At 40.7% G+C, this 17,886-nt stretch overlaps 1 protein-coding gene across 1 annotated transcript; it reads right to left on the reverse strand.

Annotated features, from left to right (window-relative positions):
- Positions 1 to 15,872: 15,872 nt before the first annotated feature.
- Positions 15,873 to 16,817, reverse strand: LOC123783501 (olfactory receptor 10K2-like). Its single transcript, XM_045784272.2, has one exon. The coding sequence runs from the start codon at positions 16,815 to 16,817 to the stop codon at positions 15,873 to 15,875; it is 945 nt and encodes a 314-aa protein (XP_045640228.1).
- Positions 16,818 to 17,886: the final 1,069 nt, after the last annotated feature.

Raw genomic sequence — 17,886 nt, forward strand, 5'->3', positions numbered from 1 at the left:
GAATGATTACTACTTCCAAATATGATACTATTATATTCCCAAAATTTAAAAAAAAAGGCTTTTGGAATATCCACATATCTAAATTACACATGTCATTTATAACATCTGCTAGTGCAGATGATTACTGGTAGCATGATACGCCTGTCCTCTGACCACTACCCATCACAGTGGGTGGCCGGCTAGGATGGGGGCAAGCAAGAAAAGCACATGTCATGGCCAAATACAGTCAGCAGGTGGGTGCAATGATAAAAGCAAACATTATTTTTATTTTTTAAGTTCAAGAACAATTCCTGGCTGACAACAGCCTGAGAATCCAACTCATCATTTGACCTACATCAGAAGGCATCTTCGAAGGTTCGGAACGGGGGTGGTGAGATGAAGGAAAGGCAGATTTCTTGTGTTGGGATTGGGAAATGCGTCTCCACTATTCCTTTTGAATGGGGCTGTGTATGGCACTTCGACTGTCAGAGGCAGAACAGTGACCTCACCCGTCCTGGTTCGCTTCAGGAAATAGATCATCTCTCCAGTGTTCTGTCCACACCCTTGGAAATCTTTCTACCAGGGCATAGTCTAGCTAAGACACAGGAGGAAGGAGTAGTAACTGCCTCTTAACAGCAGAATTTCTCAGGGTCTAACGTCAAACATTTCCTTCCCTTAATTTTATAGGGTATCATTTTATAACACATGCTTTCATTCAGAGGAAGATGGCTACCATGTCTAAGCTATTTCATTGCTAGAAATGTTAGCAAAATACAAATAGCACCTAGTTCATAATGAAATAACATCCAGAGTTCTAATCATCTTACTTTCAGAATCGGGTTCAGGAACTTAGGAGAAACCCGGTATACTTGCCCCTCTCAACATCTCTCAACTTGTTGGCGCCTCCGACGGCTGTAAAGTATTAGGAGTAACTTCATGTGATGCACTGTGCATGTTCAGTCTTCATCGTCTCGGCTGTGGCTCCTCTGCTTAGGTAGTTCCACACACCTGCCATCATCACCCTTTCCCTTTGTATGGCACTTTGCAGAAAACAAGCTGTAAGCTACCTCATTTTGGCCCTCACCATGCGGTAGACGGCTCAGGTGTCTTTGTATCCTTGTTTTAGGTAAGACAAGCACACCAAGTGCCCTCTCCTGAGCAGAGTAACCTGGAAGCGTCCTCGTCTTTGCACTTAAGTTGTTAAATTGAACTCGTCTCCCATGTTTGGCTCCCTCTATAGCTTCTTATAAGCAAGGATGATTTTTTTTTTATTATTAATAGCTGAATCCCTAGCATAAAGCATAATTTCTAGTTTATTGTATGCTCATTTTAAAATCCCAATAGAATATTAAAAAACTAAATAATACGCTCAAATAGTAGAGTCCGCACCGAAATTTAAGTCTTCTAACTTCAAATCCACTTTCTACCCACCAAAGATTATTTTTAGATTTTTAAAAATTTATTTATTTGAGAGGGAGAGAAAGAGAGAGATTAAGAGAGCACAAGAGCAGGAGGGAGGGATAGAGGGAGAAGCAGATTCCATGCTGAGCAGGGAGCCCGATGCAGGACTCAATCCCAGGACCCTGGGATCATGATCTGAGCCAAAGGCAGACACTTAACCGACTGAGCCACCCAGGCGCCCCCCACCATATTTTATGCGACTGCCATTTTATGACAGAATCTGTCCCACACACTTTTCCAAGGCAAGCATGGTCCCATGCTACTTATTCAAGTAAAAACTCATTTTGCCCTTTCTGACTCTCCCGAAATATTCCGATTTTAATTTTTGAATTTTCCTAAATTACCAAATTTTATAATAGGAGATTTATCATCTCTAAACCTTAGGTTAGGAGATGAGAAAAAAGAACAAAAACAACAGGAACAAGGTAAGTCAAAGATACGATGAACACACTCAAAGTTAGGGAAGGTCAAGGATGTTGCTTAATTTTAATCAGTTTTGTGACTCAAACTGTTTACACCATCTCCCTAAAGCATCAGCCTCTTTTTCTGTGATTCAAGCAAGAGTTTGATTATATCTAAGATGGCCCCTGTTCTTGGCCACAACTATAGTGTTTATACGTTTTCTCATGCTGTTTCACATACTTGAATGGCCTGTTGTTGTCTATATCTGAATCCTCATAATGTCCCACATCCTTCAATAAACCTTCTCTGACTATTAGAGTCCACATAGATGCTTTTCCTCTTCCTAACATTTACAGATCTTGAAATCGTACTTGTATGGTGAATAGGTTGGATATTATCTTGTAGTACCATATATATGTTATATATAGTAGTATTATATTATTATATATAGTATATAGATCATTATATATACATATATTCTATACTAAATCCTATATATTATATAGTACATTATACACAATATAGTACATTATACTATATATTATATATAGTATAGAATATATATGGAGTATAGTACATAATACCATGTATAGTATAAAGAATATATATAGCATATAGTAACACACACACACATACATACACACCTTCTATAGACTGTTTCTTTGGGGCAGAGATCAGAGCAATGCATTCTGAATGACCTCACCGCAGTACAGGGTACATACTAGACCTTACAAACAAAAACTTAATAAGTGATGGCATGCTTTAATTCTCCTTTTGTTTCTGAGTTTTCTCATAGACTATGATTTTCCCTCCTAGAATGTATTCTCTACTCTTCTACTATAACCTACATCATTCTTAATTTTTTATTATTCTCAAAGTCATCTTAATAAAACATAGAAGTCTACACTGATAAACTTTCCTGCCCCACCCCCATTACTTCTTTACTTCTGAGATTTCTCAGCATTTCAATACACTTACCCACTTATGTTCAAGTGATCAAGAATGCTAACATATGACTTTGGGTTTAATGGCTCACAGTCTTGTAGATCTTTTGAATGTTGAAAGAAGCGGCAGTACAAGGTCGCTTGTAAAAGCAATGACATCTGTCCTAAAAGTTTAAGTGATTGGGAAAAAATGCACTGAAACCTTTCATGAAGAATTTACTGGACACTGAGATGTCCAAATCTTTTTGAGTTTTAAATAAAAGGCTGAAAATAGCCTATTCTATATTCATATGTCAATTCAGATTCTATAATTAAGTCGGAGAGTATTACAGCCTTCTGGGATTCTAAGGCCCAGAGCCCTCTGAGACCTCAGGGAGCTGTGGCAGAGAGAAATAAATGACTGAATGTGGACAAAGACATCTTATCTAATACCAGAAGTAATAATTCAGGTTATAAAAACTTTCCATCTCTGTAAAGCACTAAAAAGGTAAATAAGTATTCTTCTAGCAAAGGCGGAGTTTACTTTAGTTAATTTCAGTTTTTTCAGACAAAAAGTTTACAAAACACTGAGATGTCAAGAGAAACCAAGTTCTCCAACCCCAAGATTTACATGAAGACTGACTTGATAAAATATAAGAGGTAAAGGCAGTGTTGGTGACTATGTAGGAAATGTCTGTCTTACTTCTCTTCCCAAAGCCTGAATAAATCAGACAACTGGGTTTTTAAATGTCCTTCAGGGAATTATTGTTAAGGGAAAGACTTTTATTCAGCAACCATTTATAGAGTGCAGTGATTTGCAAAGCACATTAGGCATCATAGTGACTCAAAGATATAAATAGATCATACCAATCATTCTAATTTATCAGGAAAGACAATTATAAGCATAATGATGCATAACGAGAGGCACGCTGACGCACGTGCCCGTGAACATCAGGCTGGCTAGAAGGACGACCACCTCCCAATGAAGATCCTTGAACACAACCAGGGCTGAGATGCGTCCCATGACTTTATGAACAAAAACATTAGGAATAAGAAAGTTGAGTGGAAACTACTGGATGTTTTGTGCCAGGACGTTCAAGGGGGAAGGAGTGAGGAGGAAGGCTGAACACCCCTACCTCTGGCAGTAGTCAACCTGGATATTCCAACAGATCATCCTTCTGAAAAGAACTAGAATTACTGAGGAAATATTTTTAAAATTTTCATAAATAGCAAGCCGAAAAAAGATTCCTATACTAGGAATTTTCAGGTCAAAATCTGAAAGAAAGCAAGAATCTAGAGCGATAAATGGAGTGCTGGAAGTTCCTTCCACACTGAGGACATTTGCTTATCTGGACAACCCAAGTTGTTGATTTGGGGGAATCACAGGATGACACTGACAGAAATTAAAGTCCAGCACTCACTAAATGAGGGTCTAAAAGTAGATCTTCTACTTTAAGCTGTAACTGAAGGATGGTGCCTTAACATAAGAATGAAACAGAACTAAGCTCACCCATCTTCTCTCATAATCAAGGAGGTTTAGATTTGGGAATTGGTGTAGTACTGAAATGTAGGTAAATGGCCATGAATTACCATACTGTAACTTGCACAGCCATCCATCCATCAGACATAGAACATGATCAGGCAGTTTATTGATCGGCTGCTCATCTATTTTATTGCTAGAAATCCCTTGATCAGCTGTTTCCACAGATCTTTGCAAGGTCATAACATCAACCATCATCCTAAACTTCAATTTGTATTGTTTATTGTCCACATCTTATCGCTGACAGTTCTGTGTGGCCCCTGGAGTTCCATTCTCCAGAATACGATTACTCTCTTCGACATCAGTGAACTCGGTTGCTGTGCAGTATTTCCACCATGATCTCTAGTCTACAATAACAATTACCATAGAACTCTTTAAGGATGTTTATATTCCTATCACCACTGCATTTTATAAACACAACCAGGTCCCCTGGGTGATAGTGATTAGTGGTTGGATGAAGACATTTTCTATAGTTTTTCTATCCCAACACATTCATTTCCAAAAGCTTTTGGATTCTTTTATGGTGTATTACAAAAATTGTGGCATAACCAGTTTGTTAACCATATGTCAATATTTAGTTCAGACTTCAATTAGTTATTCCAGCAGAGGATTGATCCCATTTTTGGATGCGTGAGTCAACAAATTAAATTCTGTATCCCTGTTGAGTGCTACTCTATCAATGAATGAAACAGGATTGAAATGGATGTTTCTTCTCCTCTCGTCTAAGATCTTCATAATTCTCTCCTGCATAAGGACATGGCCTTCTAACTCCCTCTGACACAAATTGGCAGAACTTGCAGGTATTTGTTTTTGTTGTTTGTGTTCAAGCAACCCCAGAGCAGGCCTTGTACCTCTCTATCCAGATTGCATTGTGATCTGGTTCCTGTTGTAGGCCTAGAAACAGAGTTATGTCATGGGGCAACTAGCCCAGGTGCAACCACGGAGTCTTTTATGCAAAGGACGGTTGATTCCTTTAGATGTGTATGTATGGGGGTGGGGGTGGTATCTTCCTCAACAGACAAGGGTGGTTCAAGGGAATTGGAGGGTAAGATCTCACCCTCACTTAGATCAGCTGAAATGTGTCCATCCTGTGTCTCATGCCTTGTGTCTCATTTAGCATAAGAGCTCTGGTCAGGTTGATCTTTAAAAGCTAAATATACCTTCAGACTACGAACTTCACCCTTAGTGATCAGCTGTCCTAAGACTCCAGATGATGTGGACCCCTTCACATCGGTTAAGAGGGCATTCTGATTTTCCACACATCTTTTAAATTGTCTATTAGTTACTTATAACTTCGTTTTTGTCTGTGTTCACCCTACAATTGTAAAAATGCCAGGAGTTTAAAAATTCTTTATAGTCACTGTCATGACCATGCCATTAAGTGAAAGCACATGATTGCCTGATGCCGTGGCCTCCCTCCATAATTCGAACTAGGCCACACTGGTGCTTACCTGAGTAAGTGAAATGGTGTCAGATGTCATAATGAACTCATCCCTTTTCACACTAGTAAGGAGGTTGTCTGTGTACTCTTAAATAACAAATAACCCAGTCCTAGGACCCCATGTTTTTTCCCCTCAGGTCATTTCTGTTCCAAGTCAGTGTATTAGCCAAGGTCCCAATGCAAAATAAATGGCACATTAAAATTGAGGAAATTCAAGGCAGGGGAGAATGGCATAGACTATGGAGTTACCTGGAGTTAGCTGCATCCTAGTTTTTATATTCTTCATAATTACATTCAATTACTGTAATTCATACAGGTCAGCCTTCTGGGGAAGAAGGTAGGGTGAAAGATCTGGAGTGAATCTGTATATTTTGAACATCAGCATGATATTAATTCCTGCTCTTGGCAAGGATAGTAAAATAAAAGAAAATTTCAGGCCATTATCTTGACTGTAGGTTTGCTTTTCATGTAATAGTACTATATACATCCATGCATAGCCATTTGATCCGCCATGCTTCCTTGTGGGGAACATATATTTACCTGTCTCATTGACATCAACTTGACCACGAGATTTGCTTTGGCTGGGAAATGTCAACCTTGGTGTGGGCCACATTGTAGCAGAAGCTTCAAAAACTACGGCATGGCTCTACCTGCCACTTTCCCAGCTACAAGGAGAGCAGCGGGGGACAGATGACGGCTGTTTCTTCACCCTGGATCCCAGAAAAGAGGAAGCAGAGCCTAATGCAGAGCTGTAGCCACCTGATACCCAAACACAACGGGCTCTAGAAATAAACCTTTGAAGCTGTAAACCGTTCAGAATTTAGAAATGTTTGTCATTATAGCATAGCCTATATGATACCAAAAAAAAAAAAAAAAAAAAAAGTAGTTAAGGCTTACAAAAACCAAACAAAGAAAAATAGGGCTAGCAGTGTTAAAATGTGATATTTAGACTTTATAGCAAAAAACATTACCAATGATAAGGGGTTTGGTTTATAATGTATATAGTTTAATTCATTAAGAAGCTACCATAATTTGAATATATATTATATATTTATTATATGTACGTATTTATTATATGCATAAAATACATTATATTACACATCATATATATATTATGTATGTGTATATATATACACACACACAATATTTATGTAACATATATAAATATTAAGAAAACTAAGGAAAGAAACAGAAAATCCATAGTCATTGTGGGGAGTTTAACGCACCTTTCTTGGTCACTGATATAAAAAGTAGAGCACAGAGTAGGAAGGATACAGTAGGAAAAAAATAGCAAAATGCTTCATCTAACAATTTCAGATGTATATCCCTTTCAAAGGCACAGGGACATTTACCCCACACCAGAAAATAAAGTAATTTCAACTCACATCAAAGAAGTAAAATCACACAAAATTTGCTCTTAGCCTACAGTGCGCATATCAACAACAACGGAATAAAACCCACGAGGGCAGACGTGGATTCATTTTGCTCGCTGATCCATGTCCGGTGCCGGAAAGACGCATGGCCTGTTAACGGTCAACGAATTTGTGCTGAGTAAATAAATAAACAGAAAGTATAACTGGAAAATCCCCATATGTTCGGAAGTTAGGACGCATTCTTCTAAGTAAGAAAATATTTTTAAAATATTTCCTGGGAGATTTGTGAGATTCAGCTGTAATCATCCTTAGAAGGGAATCCACAGCCGTTAATACCCTACAGCACAAGGGAAGAGGGACTGAAGGCTGCCGGCCTCGCCTTAAAATCATTTGTTAGAAAAAAGACCTAAAAACAAAAAGTGTAAAATGAGGAAGAATGGTTGTAGTAAAGATAGGGGTTAAAATAGTTGAAATAGAAAAGAAACTTAACATACAGATGATTAGCAAAGGCAAAAATTGTTCCTCTGGGGAAAAAATGGTATGATTAATCTCCAGTAAGACTGACCAGAGACAGAGAAATTCAATAAATGTTATTAGAAATGATAAAGGAGATATGACCACAGATGCTACAGGGAGTAACGTGTTAATAAGAACATACCGGAAAGAACGTTCTATCGCCATTTATCCAAATTAGGTGAAAATCAATGATGTCTCTTAAGGTAAAATAAACCTTAATGGGATCCCTTCTGGAAGATATGAGCATTTATTTAAACATTAAACAATTGAATCATTTATAAGCCATTCGATAAAGAAATAGCCAGGCCCAAATGGCCTCAACAATTTCAATGATTCACAAATTCTTCAGAGAACATGAATAGAAAATACTTCCCAAGTCATTTTCTGAGGCCAGCGTGATCTTGATATTAAAACTCAATGATGGGTAATATAAGGTCCGGTGGGACTCGTAAGAGAAGTGGAAAGTTCATACCTGGCATGTAGAGACACACACACAGCCGTGCACCTGCACGCACACGCACGGATACACACACACACAGCCATGCACGCATATGCACGGACACACACACACACACACACCCATGCACACATATGCACAGGCACACGCACGTACATGCACATTAGCACAAAACGAATATTAGCACTATTTTAAAAGAGAAAATGGCCTCCATCGAGTTTAATTTCCAAAATGCAAGAGATTTTTTTTGACATTAGAAAAATTATATTATAATTTTATAATAATATAATAATATTATATAATATAATATATAATAATATTACAATATAATTTCCTACCTTAACTGATTAAAGAAGGACAATAAAATAATCATTCATAACAAGAACTTGTATCAAACTAGAAATGGAAAGCTAGCTCTTAATCTGGTTCATAGACCAAGAAGCCAGAGCACGTATCAAATCAAATAGTAAAATGTCAGAAATTTTCCCTTTGAGATAAATACCAATAGCCCATTAATACCACTTCTATTCGATATTTCACATGAGGCTCCAGAGAATATAATAAAAGGATAAAAAGAAATGAAGATTGGGAAAGAAGAATCAAATTCTCATTTCTTGCAAATGACATTATTTTTTTTTTTAAGATTTTATTTATTTATTTGACAGAGATAGAGACAGCCAGCGAGAGAGGGAACACAAGCAGGGGGAGTGGGAGAGGAAGAAGCAGGCTCCTAGCAGAGGAGCCTGATGTGGGGCTCGATCCCAGAACGCCGGGATCACGCCCCGAGCTGAAGGCAGACACTTAACCACTGTGCCACCCAGGCGCCCCTGCAAATGACATTATTATGTGTGTAGGAGTCCAAAAGAATTTACAAAGAATTTATTTGAATTAGTCAGAATATTTAGCAATTTTATTAGATCAAAAAAAATTGTTTTACAGCTCTCTTGCATTTCCCAACATTCTAACAAGGAATTTAAGGGGAAAAAAGACACCATTTATAAATCCTCAAAATAAAAATAAATCTAAAAAACTATCTGCCAGACTTCGGTAGGGAAAATTACAAAATCTTATGATGAGCAGTTAAAGAAGGGCTGTATTGAGAAAGACACGGCAGACATATGTATGTGAGGACACGGCACCCGATCCAAGCTGTATTTCATGTCCCCAGACGAGAGGAGGGGTCATGCTGTGATGCTTTGGACAAATTGTTAATACAGACAGAGTAATTCCAACAGCATTTATACAGAATTCATGGTCTTTAGGCACTGTTATAACCTTACATTTATTAATCCGACATAATCCTCACATCGATTCATCATACAAATAGTACTGTATCACAGCTTAACACATGAGGAAAGTGATGGACAGAGAGATTAAGTAACTTGCCTAAGGTCACACAGCTGCTAAGTGGAGGAGCTGGACCCAGACAGTAAGGTTACAGGATTCATGCTCTTACTCTGTACACTGTGCCCCCCTCAGTGAGTTAAGAAAAGTAAAAAAATAAAAATAAAAGAGTTTAAGAAAGTACGACCTAGGGAAATAGTAAAAAATTGTGAAAAAAATGCAAGAACCGTCAATCTATAGGTGAGAAAAAGGCAATAGAACAAGATATAAGTAATGATGAAAAATATTAGCTAAAGTAAAATATTTTGTCTATTTTTTTATTTTTTTAAGATTTTATTTATTTGTTTGACAGAGAGAGACAGCGAGAGAGGGAACACAAGTAGGGGGAGTGGGAGAAGGAGAAGCAGACTTCCTGCTGAGCGAGGAGCCCAATGTGGGGCTTGATCCCAGGACCCTGGGATCATGACCTGGGCCAAAGGCAGACGCTTAATGACTGAGCCACCCAGGTGCCCTATTTTGTCCATTTTACTGGCAAAAGTAAAAGAGCTCATACTTTTCATGTTGGGCAAGGATCCTGAGACTTGTTTCTCATGGATTGCTGTGGGAGGCAGACAGCTGACACTTTTCCGAAGTCACTTTGGCATTGGCTACCTAAAACAAGGACGATCCCGCTTCTCCACTCAGCAACCCTGCTTCGGTGTCTGCTAGCAAGAAAGAATCCCCGGGGCGCCTGGGTGGCACAGCGGTTAAGCGTCTGCCTTCGGCTCAGGGCGTGATCCCGGCGTTCTGGGATCGAGCCCCACATCAGGCTCCTCCACTATGAGCCTGCTTCTTCCTCTCCCACTCCCCCTGCTTGTGTTCCCTCTCTCGCTGGCTGTCTCTATCTCTGTCACATAAATAAATAAAATCTTTAAAAAAAAAAAAAAGAAAGAAAGAATCCCCGGTCACTTATGGATAAAACTGGCCATTGTTGACCTGACATGGGGTCAGGAAATTACTTACAACTTCGCACGTGTTGTCTTACGTAATCCTCATGACTATTTCTAGGTGTTAATTCAGTTGCTTACATAACTGAGCATTTTTCTAGAATTTGTTTCATATAGTGGCTGTATTTTCTTTTTTTGAATTTTTGTTCACTCATATATTTTTTTATGGTTTAATTGTTTGGCTTTATTTTTATAGTATTAATTTTTTTCTATATTTATATTTTTATAAAGAAGTAATAATTTTTATAAGTGTTTAAATGTTTTTGCTTATTTTGTCCTTTATTTTAGTTAAGAGCTAATCGATACGATAGAAATCATCTATACAGTAAATTCATTTCCTTTGTTTCTGCTTCTGTTTTCATGTTTTAGAGAACTCCTCAAGATCAGACATATTTACTTACATTGTCTTTTAAATTTACTATATTGAAAAATATTGTAACAGCTGATCAATTTTTAGAATAAATTGTGAGATGAAATCTAACTGGCAACCTTGTAATATTAAATGATGTGCATTTCTTTTAAGATAATCCTTCCTCAAGTATTTTGCTGCATAATAATATTACTTGGGGATTTTCCATCCTATGCTTTGATCCGTGGGTCTAATTTTCTTTAAAATCACACTAATTGAATGATTGTCATTCATTGTGCATTTTACTTTGTGGCAGAGAAACTCTTACCACTGTTTTTCAGAATATCCTTGGATTTTCATCTGTAATTAGTCTTCCATTAGAAATGCTGGGACATTTATCACGCTAGTGAAAAATAGATATTTGGGGCACCTGGTGGCGCAGTGGGTTAAGTGTCTGCCTGCGGCTCAGGTCATGATCTTAGGGTCCTGGGATCGAGTCCCACATCGGGCTCCCTGCTCAGCGGAGAGCCTGCTTCCCCCTCTCCCTCTGCCCCTGCACCCTGCTGGTGTTCTCTCTCTTTTTCTCTCACATGCCCTCTCTCTCAAATAATAAATAAAAATCTTTTTAAAAAACAACAACAAAAAAAGAAAAATAGATATTTGATTGGAATTTATTTGAACTTAAAGATGAAATAGGATTACTTGGTAACTGCAGAATCGGGACATCTGATCTTTGTACAAAGTGTGTCTATATTTACTCAGGTTTTATTCTGTATCCCTCAGAAAAGGGTTTTCTTTGTATTTTAATAAAGTAAAAATTTTATTTTAATAGGTCTTGACTAGAAATCGTTACATGTATTTCTGGATGTTTTGTGAGGTAAGTAATTTATTTTTCCCATATTTGAAAACATGTTCCGTCGACCTTCTCAACCGCTGTGTTGAGCTCCAGGAGGAACACATATATCCCAGACCTGCCCTTTTCCTCCTAAGATCCTCATTTGAAGGCTGTTTAAGGACTTGCCCTTAAACTTTCAGAGCCCTGTGGATGCAGACAGGGCAGCCAGCACCTCTCTCTGCTCCCCTGAATCCACCCCATGGAGCCCACATCTCCCACAAATTCAGTCTGAGCTGTTGCTCCACTGATAGCTGCCAGTGACGCCTCTTGGTCTCTTGCCAAGCACAGACACGACATCTGCTCTGTGGCTGGGTTATCATACCCCCTGGGAAGATTACTGCATTACACGTGACACAAGTTCTTTCCACCTTGCTCGTAAAGATTCATCAGGGGAAATGAGCAGCTCTCTTGACTGAGACAGAGGAGGGAAAAAGCCAAAGCTAAAAAGCAAAATCATATTCCAAAAAGTTTTCCATAAAAGAAAGTTCAAGATACAGTGGAATTGTGGGGAAAACCACCTCAGAAAGTGCAGAAGTTTTGGGGGGAAAAGATATGGGAAGTCATCTCATGGAGCATGGAATGAGTTTGAATTAACACATGACAGTTGAGTCAGTGCAGAAGGGATAGAAATAATCTGCTACAAGTTGGACGTTTCCGGATCCCTGATCTCTCTCGTCCTGTTAGACGCGCGTTGCCTGTATTTCTGGTCACTGGGCTCAGAGCCACTGAGAAGGTGAAGTTGTGCCACAGTCACATTTTAATTGCCAGGAGAGGAGGAAGAGGAGGGTGGTATGCGTGCAAACATGCACAGGGTGCTTTCCTGAGCAACTGTCTTCTCAAAGGAAAGATGTCCTGGTGAGATGTGCAGAACTAAGCTGACCCACGTAGAATTCATCTTTTATTGCATGACGGCTGGTTTTCTGAAAATGTGTGAAACTACTTGTATCTCTTTAAAATCATCAAAAGAGTTGGAAAAAGCATCAGGAGTTTAGGAAAAAATAATGTGTTGAATTTTTTCTCTGAGTGTAAACACCCAGTCAATCTGATCAACTCTCGATCCTTGTGAATGTTAATATTGTTATAAATTAATGAATAGGAAAACAAAATTTTTCATTTTAAAATAATCTTTCACTGACGTCTACGGCACAGAACTCCATGAGGTGGATCTTCGTTGTCTGGGCCCAAACTTACTCTCCTCAGCATGAATGCCTCGGTGGGGTGGGTTTAACTGCTGTCTCGCCATAATTCAGTCTCCTCTAATCTGTAGATATCTGAGGTTGCTATGCTTAAAATTACACCTTCTTGAATAGCGGTTGGCCTGCTCAGTGTTAGAGGGGTCCTAGAAAATCAGTCTGAATGCGCAAGGTCAGCCTGAGAGGTACAAGTCCACCTGTAGTGCCAAGGTCACAGAAATTCCCTGATCCCTAATTCTGCTTTAGTTTAGTTTTCCCATGTGTATTCATGGACCACGATACTGAATGGAAACAAACAAACAAACATGAATGTACTGTTACTGGCTGAATTTACGCCTGTAAACTCAGTTGAAATAATACCTTTTTTTTTCTTTTTTAATTCAATGACTTTATTTTTATTTCCAGAAGTCCTTTTCACTTCTTTTTTTTAAAAAAAGATTTTATGTTTAAGCAATCTCTACACCCAACGTGGGGCTCAAACCCACAACCCTGAATCAAGAGTCATATGTTCCACCAACTGAGCCAGCCAGGTGCCCCGTTTTTGGTTCTTTTTTTAAAAAAAGAAATTGCTCTTTTTGGAGCAATCTTAGGTTCATAGCACAATTAAGCCAAGGTACAGAGATTTCCCACACTCCCTGCCCCCATACATTCATAGCATCCCGTTATCATCGTTCTGAAGGCCCGAAGGACTTCACTTTCTCACTAAAGCCAACCCCAGATCTGAAGATCTTACCACTTTCCTGCAAGACACATAGGACTACAGAGTAGAACTACAATTAACCAGGTGTGTGTATGTGTGTGTGTGAGAGAGAGAGAAAGAGAGAGGGAGAGAGAATGTATGTGTTGGGTGTGGGTGTGGGTGTGTGTGCATGTGTGCGGGAGTGTATGTGTGTGTGAAAGTGGAAGGAGAGGGGGCGCCTGGGTGGCACAGCGGTTGGGTGTCTGCCTTCGGCTCAGGGCGTGATCCCGGCGTTATGGGATCGAGCCCCACATCAGGCTCTTCCGCTAGGAGCCTGCTTCTTCCTCTCCCACTCCCCTGCTTGTGTTCCCTCTCTCGCTGGCTGTCTCTCTCTCTGTCAAAAAAATAAATAAAATCTTAAAAAAAAAAAAAAACGGAAGTGGAAGGAGAGGATGTTCAGTTCTAACCCATGCGATCAGGCCCAAGGTCAAATGAATTCTTTGGTAACAACAACAACAAGAAAAGAGTAAGTATGAAGTGTCAGGAGAGTCATCTAACTCCACAGTGACCCTACCCACTTATCAGTGTTCTGCTATCTGACTCCAAGTCGCAGTGTCCACGAGTCACGGACAAGAGCAGACGGAAAGGGGGAGGTTTTCTCATGCTCGCACCCCGCAGTACCTCTCATGCGAGGATGGGGATGAGTGACACACTACAAGGTGAAAGCCATTCGTCTCATCCGTAGGAGTTTATCTTTTCCAAAGATGTCACCCGGCGTAGTGTTCTGCTCCTGGAGACGAATGCGTATGCATTCTACCCTCTATGAATGAAAAAGATAACATCTTCATGGGAGCTCCTGTGAGAGCACTGCAGGGACCCTAATAAAGGAAGCAGATGATGTGGGCTCAGCATCAATTCTACTCACTAGTGGGCAAGACGTTTTAATTCTCAGACAGTCAGCTTCTCACCTATAAAATATGGATCCTCCTGCGTACTTCCCAGGCTGCCCAAAGCGCACATCAAGGGACCATTTTGAAAGAACAGCCCATACGGCGGGTTTGAAGAATTAGCACATGAAACAGACTCACGTGGAGTTATCAGTTTATTTCCTTTTCATGAAACACTTGATAGACCGGGGGCCTGAGCCGAGCAACAGGCCCAAGGAAAGGAGAACTTGATGACCACAGAAATTCATTTTGCTTTAGTCTCTGCTCGTCAGGCCCCTCTCTCGGCGAGTCTCAACTCCAAGGAAATGGAAGAAGTGCACTTGACTTACGGCCTTGCAGACGAGCTCCGCATCCCACAACTAACGGGGCTCCAAATGAGACATCCCAGCCCCTCCCTCTTGCTTCAAGCCTTGGCAGGAATATGTCATTGATGAGTATCTGGTGGAAGAAAAGGGAGAAATGTGGAAACAAAACGATTTAGTCAGAAGACCTTTATTGACCAGTGGATCTTGAAAGGGGGCGTACGGCCAGGAGGCAGCTGTCTGCACGGAGCGGGTGCCCTGTTTGTTCTCACTCCTGCAGGAAGGAAAGAAAACAAAACTGTCTAACACAAATTCTGGTCTCAAATGCACAGGAGACTCTGGCAGTGCACGGAGAACAGAAACTGTTTGCTCTTCACACAGGGATTTCTATTTGCTGAATGGTTAATGAGAAGGATTAAGCTTCGCCTGCCTTTCTTGGCCATGCTGTGAGATTTTAGGTGTTCTCTTTAACCCGTGCTTCTATAAATATCTTCAAGGGACACTAACCAAATTTAGATTTGTGTCAGTGCACAGAAAGTTAGAAAAAATTTAGCTCCCATGATACATTAGAAACACATAAATGGATAACTCCTTGCATAATTTTCTTGCTTGAACTTTACTTGGATATAGCGAACATCGTCACAGTCACTGTACAGATGTCAGGTCATGTAAGCATTGTGGTCTGCCAATGTGGAAAGACTGAGACTCAGGAAACATCCAGAAAAGGAGAAATATGGAGACAGGAGCTTCCTGGGCCCCTGAAACAGAGAGAGCCTTGCAGTATTTTTCAGGGTTGGTTTTCCATCGGCTGAGACTGATTAATAGTATTTGCCTGAGCCCAGAATTCTGAACACATACAAGTGTTCCTGGAAGAGCCATCCATTATTTTCCCTCAACTGAAAAAAACCTCAATGAGCAACAATGGATGTAATTACAGCAAGATACGTTTTTCTGAATTTATATATGGAAATGAAGGAAATGCTCTCTGTTCTTGAAAACTGTGCTCTCTTGCTTGATCACTTCTGCTCTGGAAATTTTTCCTTGTACACCTTGCACTTTAGTGCTTGGAAAGAATGGGATCTCGGTTAACGTTGTGGCAGGGAAATGGTTCTTCCCACGGCTCTACGAAGCGCTGACCTGAATTCTTTATTTCTGAGGCTGTAAATCAGCGGGTTGAACAGTGGAGTGAGGACAGTGTAGGACACGGATATGACAGCATCTTGGCTTGAGGAGGAGGGAGACCTGAGCCTTAAGTAGACGAAGGAGGCACAACCATAATGGATGGTGACAACAATGAGGTGGGAGGCACAGGTGGAGAAAGCTTTGTACCTGCCTAATGTGGAAGGAAACTGGACTATGGCTGAGATGATGTGAATATAGGATACCAAAATCAGTAACAGGGGGGTAACCAGGACCAATGCACAGAGCACGATGATGACAATCTGACTCAAGTGGGTATGGTGAGATGCCACTTTGAGGACAGGGGAGATGTCACAGAAGAAGTGATGGAGCTGGTTGGAAGAGCGGAAAGGCAGGTGAAATACCAGGGAGGTGATAATCTGTGCAATAGTAAAGCCACAGGCACAGGCAGCAGCCACTAGTCCCACACACACCCGGTGTCCCATGAGCTCCGTGTAGCGCAGAGGGTTACAGATGGCCACGTAGCGGTCATAACCCATGGCCGCCAGCAGGAAGGAGTGAGAGCAGCCAAGGAAGAGGAAGGTGAACATCTGGATGGCACAGCCCAGGAAGGAGATGGTCTTCTTCTGGGCCAGCAGGTCCACCAGCATCTTGGGTACAATGACGAAGGTGTAGCAGGTCTCAGAGCAGGAGAGGACGGCAAGGAAGAAGTACATGGGGGTGTGAAGGGCTCTGTCCAGCACGATGGTGGAAATGATGATGGCATTGGTGCCCAGAGTGAACAGGTAGAGGGGCAGGAAGGCAATGAAGAGCAGCCGCTGCAGCCCGGCCAGAGAAGAGAAGCCAAGGAAGGTGAACTCCCTCACCAGGGTCTCATTGCTCCGCTCCATGGAAGGTACGTCATTTGGAGACAATCGAAGAGAGGAGAAGATAGTGTCAAGATAAACCTCTGAGGGGCGCTTGGGTGGCTCAGTCGTTAAGCGTCTGCCTTCGGCTCAGGGCGTGATCCCGGAGTTCTGGGATTGAGCCCCACGTCAGGCTCTTCCGCTGGGAGCCTGCTTCTTTCTCTCCCACTCCCCCTGCTTGTGTTCCCTCTCTCGCTGGCTGTCTCTCTCTGTTAAATAAGTAAATAAAATCTTTAAAAGGAAAGAAAGAAAGAAAGAAAGAAAGAAAGAAAGAAAGAAAGAAAGAAAGAAAGAAAGAAAGAAAGAAAGAAAGAAAGAAAGAAAGAAAGAAAATGTAGACCTCAAGCCGCAGCCCAGACTGCGGCCATCAGAATCTAAAAAAAAAAAAAAAAAAAAAAGATAAACCTCTGAAAACTAGTAGAATCACAAGAAATTGGTCATCATAGAGTAAGTGTTAAGATTTGAGTTCTAAACTCATTATTTTCCCACCACCCAGTTTATTTTTAAGACACAAAGAGGTGTCTAAAATCAGCCAAGTGCACGTCCAACTTTGCATCTCCACAGTCATTCTAACACCACAGACAAACGGTTCTTGACATTTCTTAGACCCAACTATCCCTTCATCTCCTCTTGCCAGATGCAACTGTCATTCACATTCCTCGTCCCTCACTCTGTTTATGATGCAAGCCTGGCCTTCTGGCTTGCTTGTCCTCACACATGCCCGTACGCTCAGTTGCAGAGTAAATCGTTTTAACAAGCTACATTGAGAAGCAACTTTGTTTAGGACCCTCAGCAGCTTCTCATTTGCATTCCCCTTGTACTTACAGTTCAACTCTTAGTTTCCATCTCTCCATAACCTGGACCTGCATTCTCCTTGCCCCTGTTGGGCACACTTCCTGGCGTGGTCATTGGCTCCACCTTCGCCTACTCTCATCATGCTGACTCCTGCTTCTGAACTTTCCTTCTGTTCCCCAATCTGGAAAACGTTTTCCAGGATGAAATATACCTCTGCATCCTCCATTGGCCACCTCAGAGTTCTTCCTCCCACAGAGAG

The sequence above is a fragment of the Ursus americanus genome, chromosome 2 (genome assembly GCF_024610735.1).
Source record: "Ursus americanus isolate L20-20 chromosome 2, mUrsAme1.1.p, whole genome shotgun sequence".
NCBI lineage: Eukaryota > Metazoa > Chordata > Mammalia > Carnivora > Ursidae > Ursus > Ursus americanus.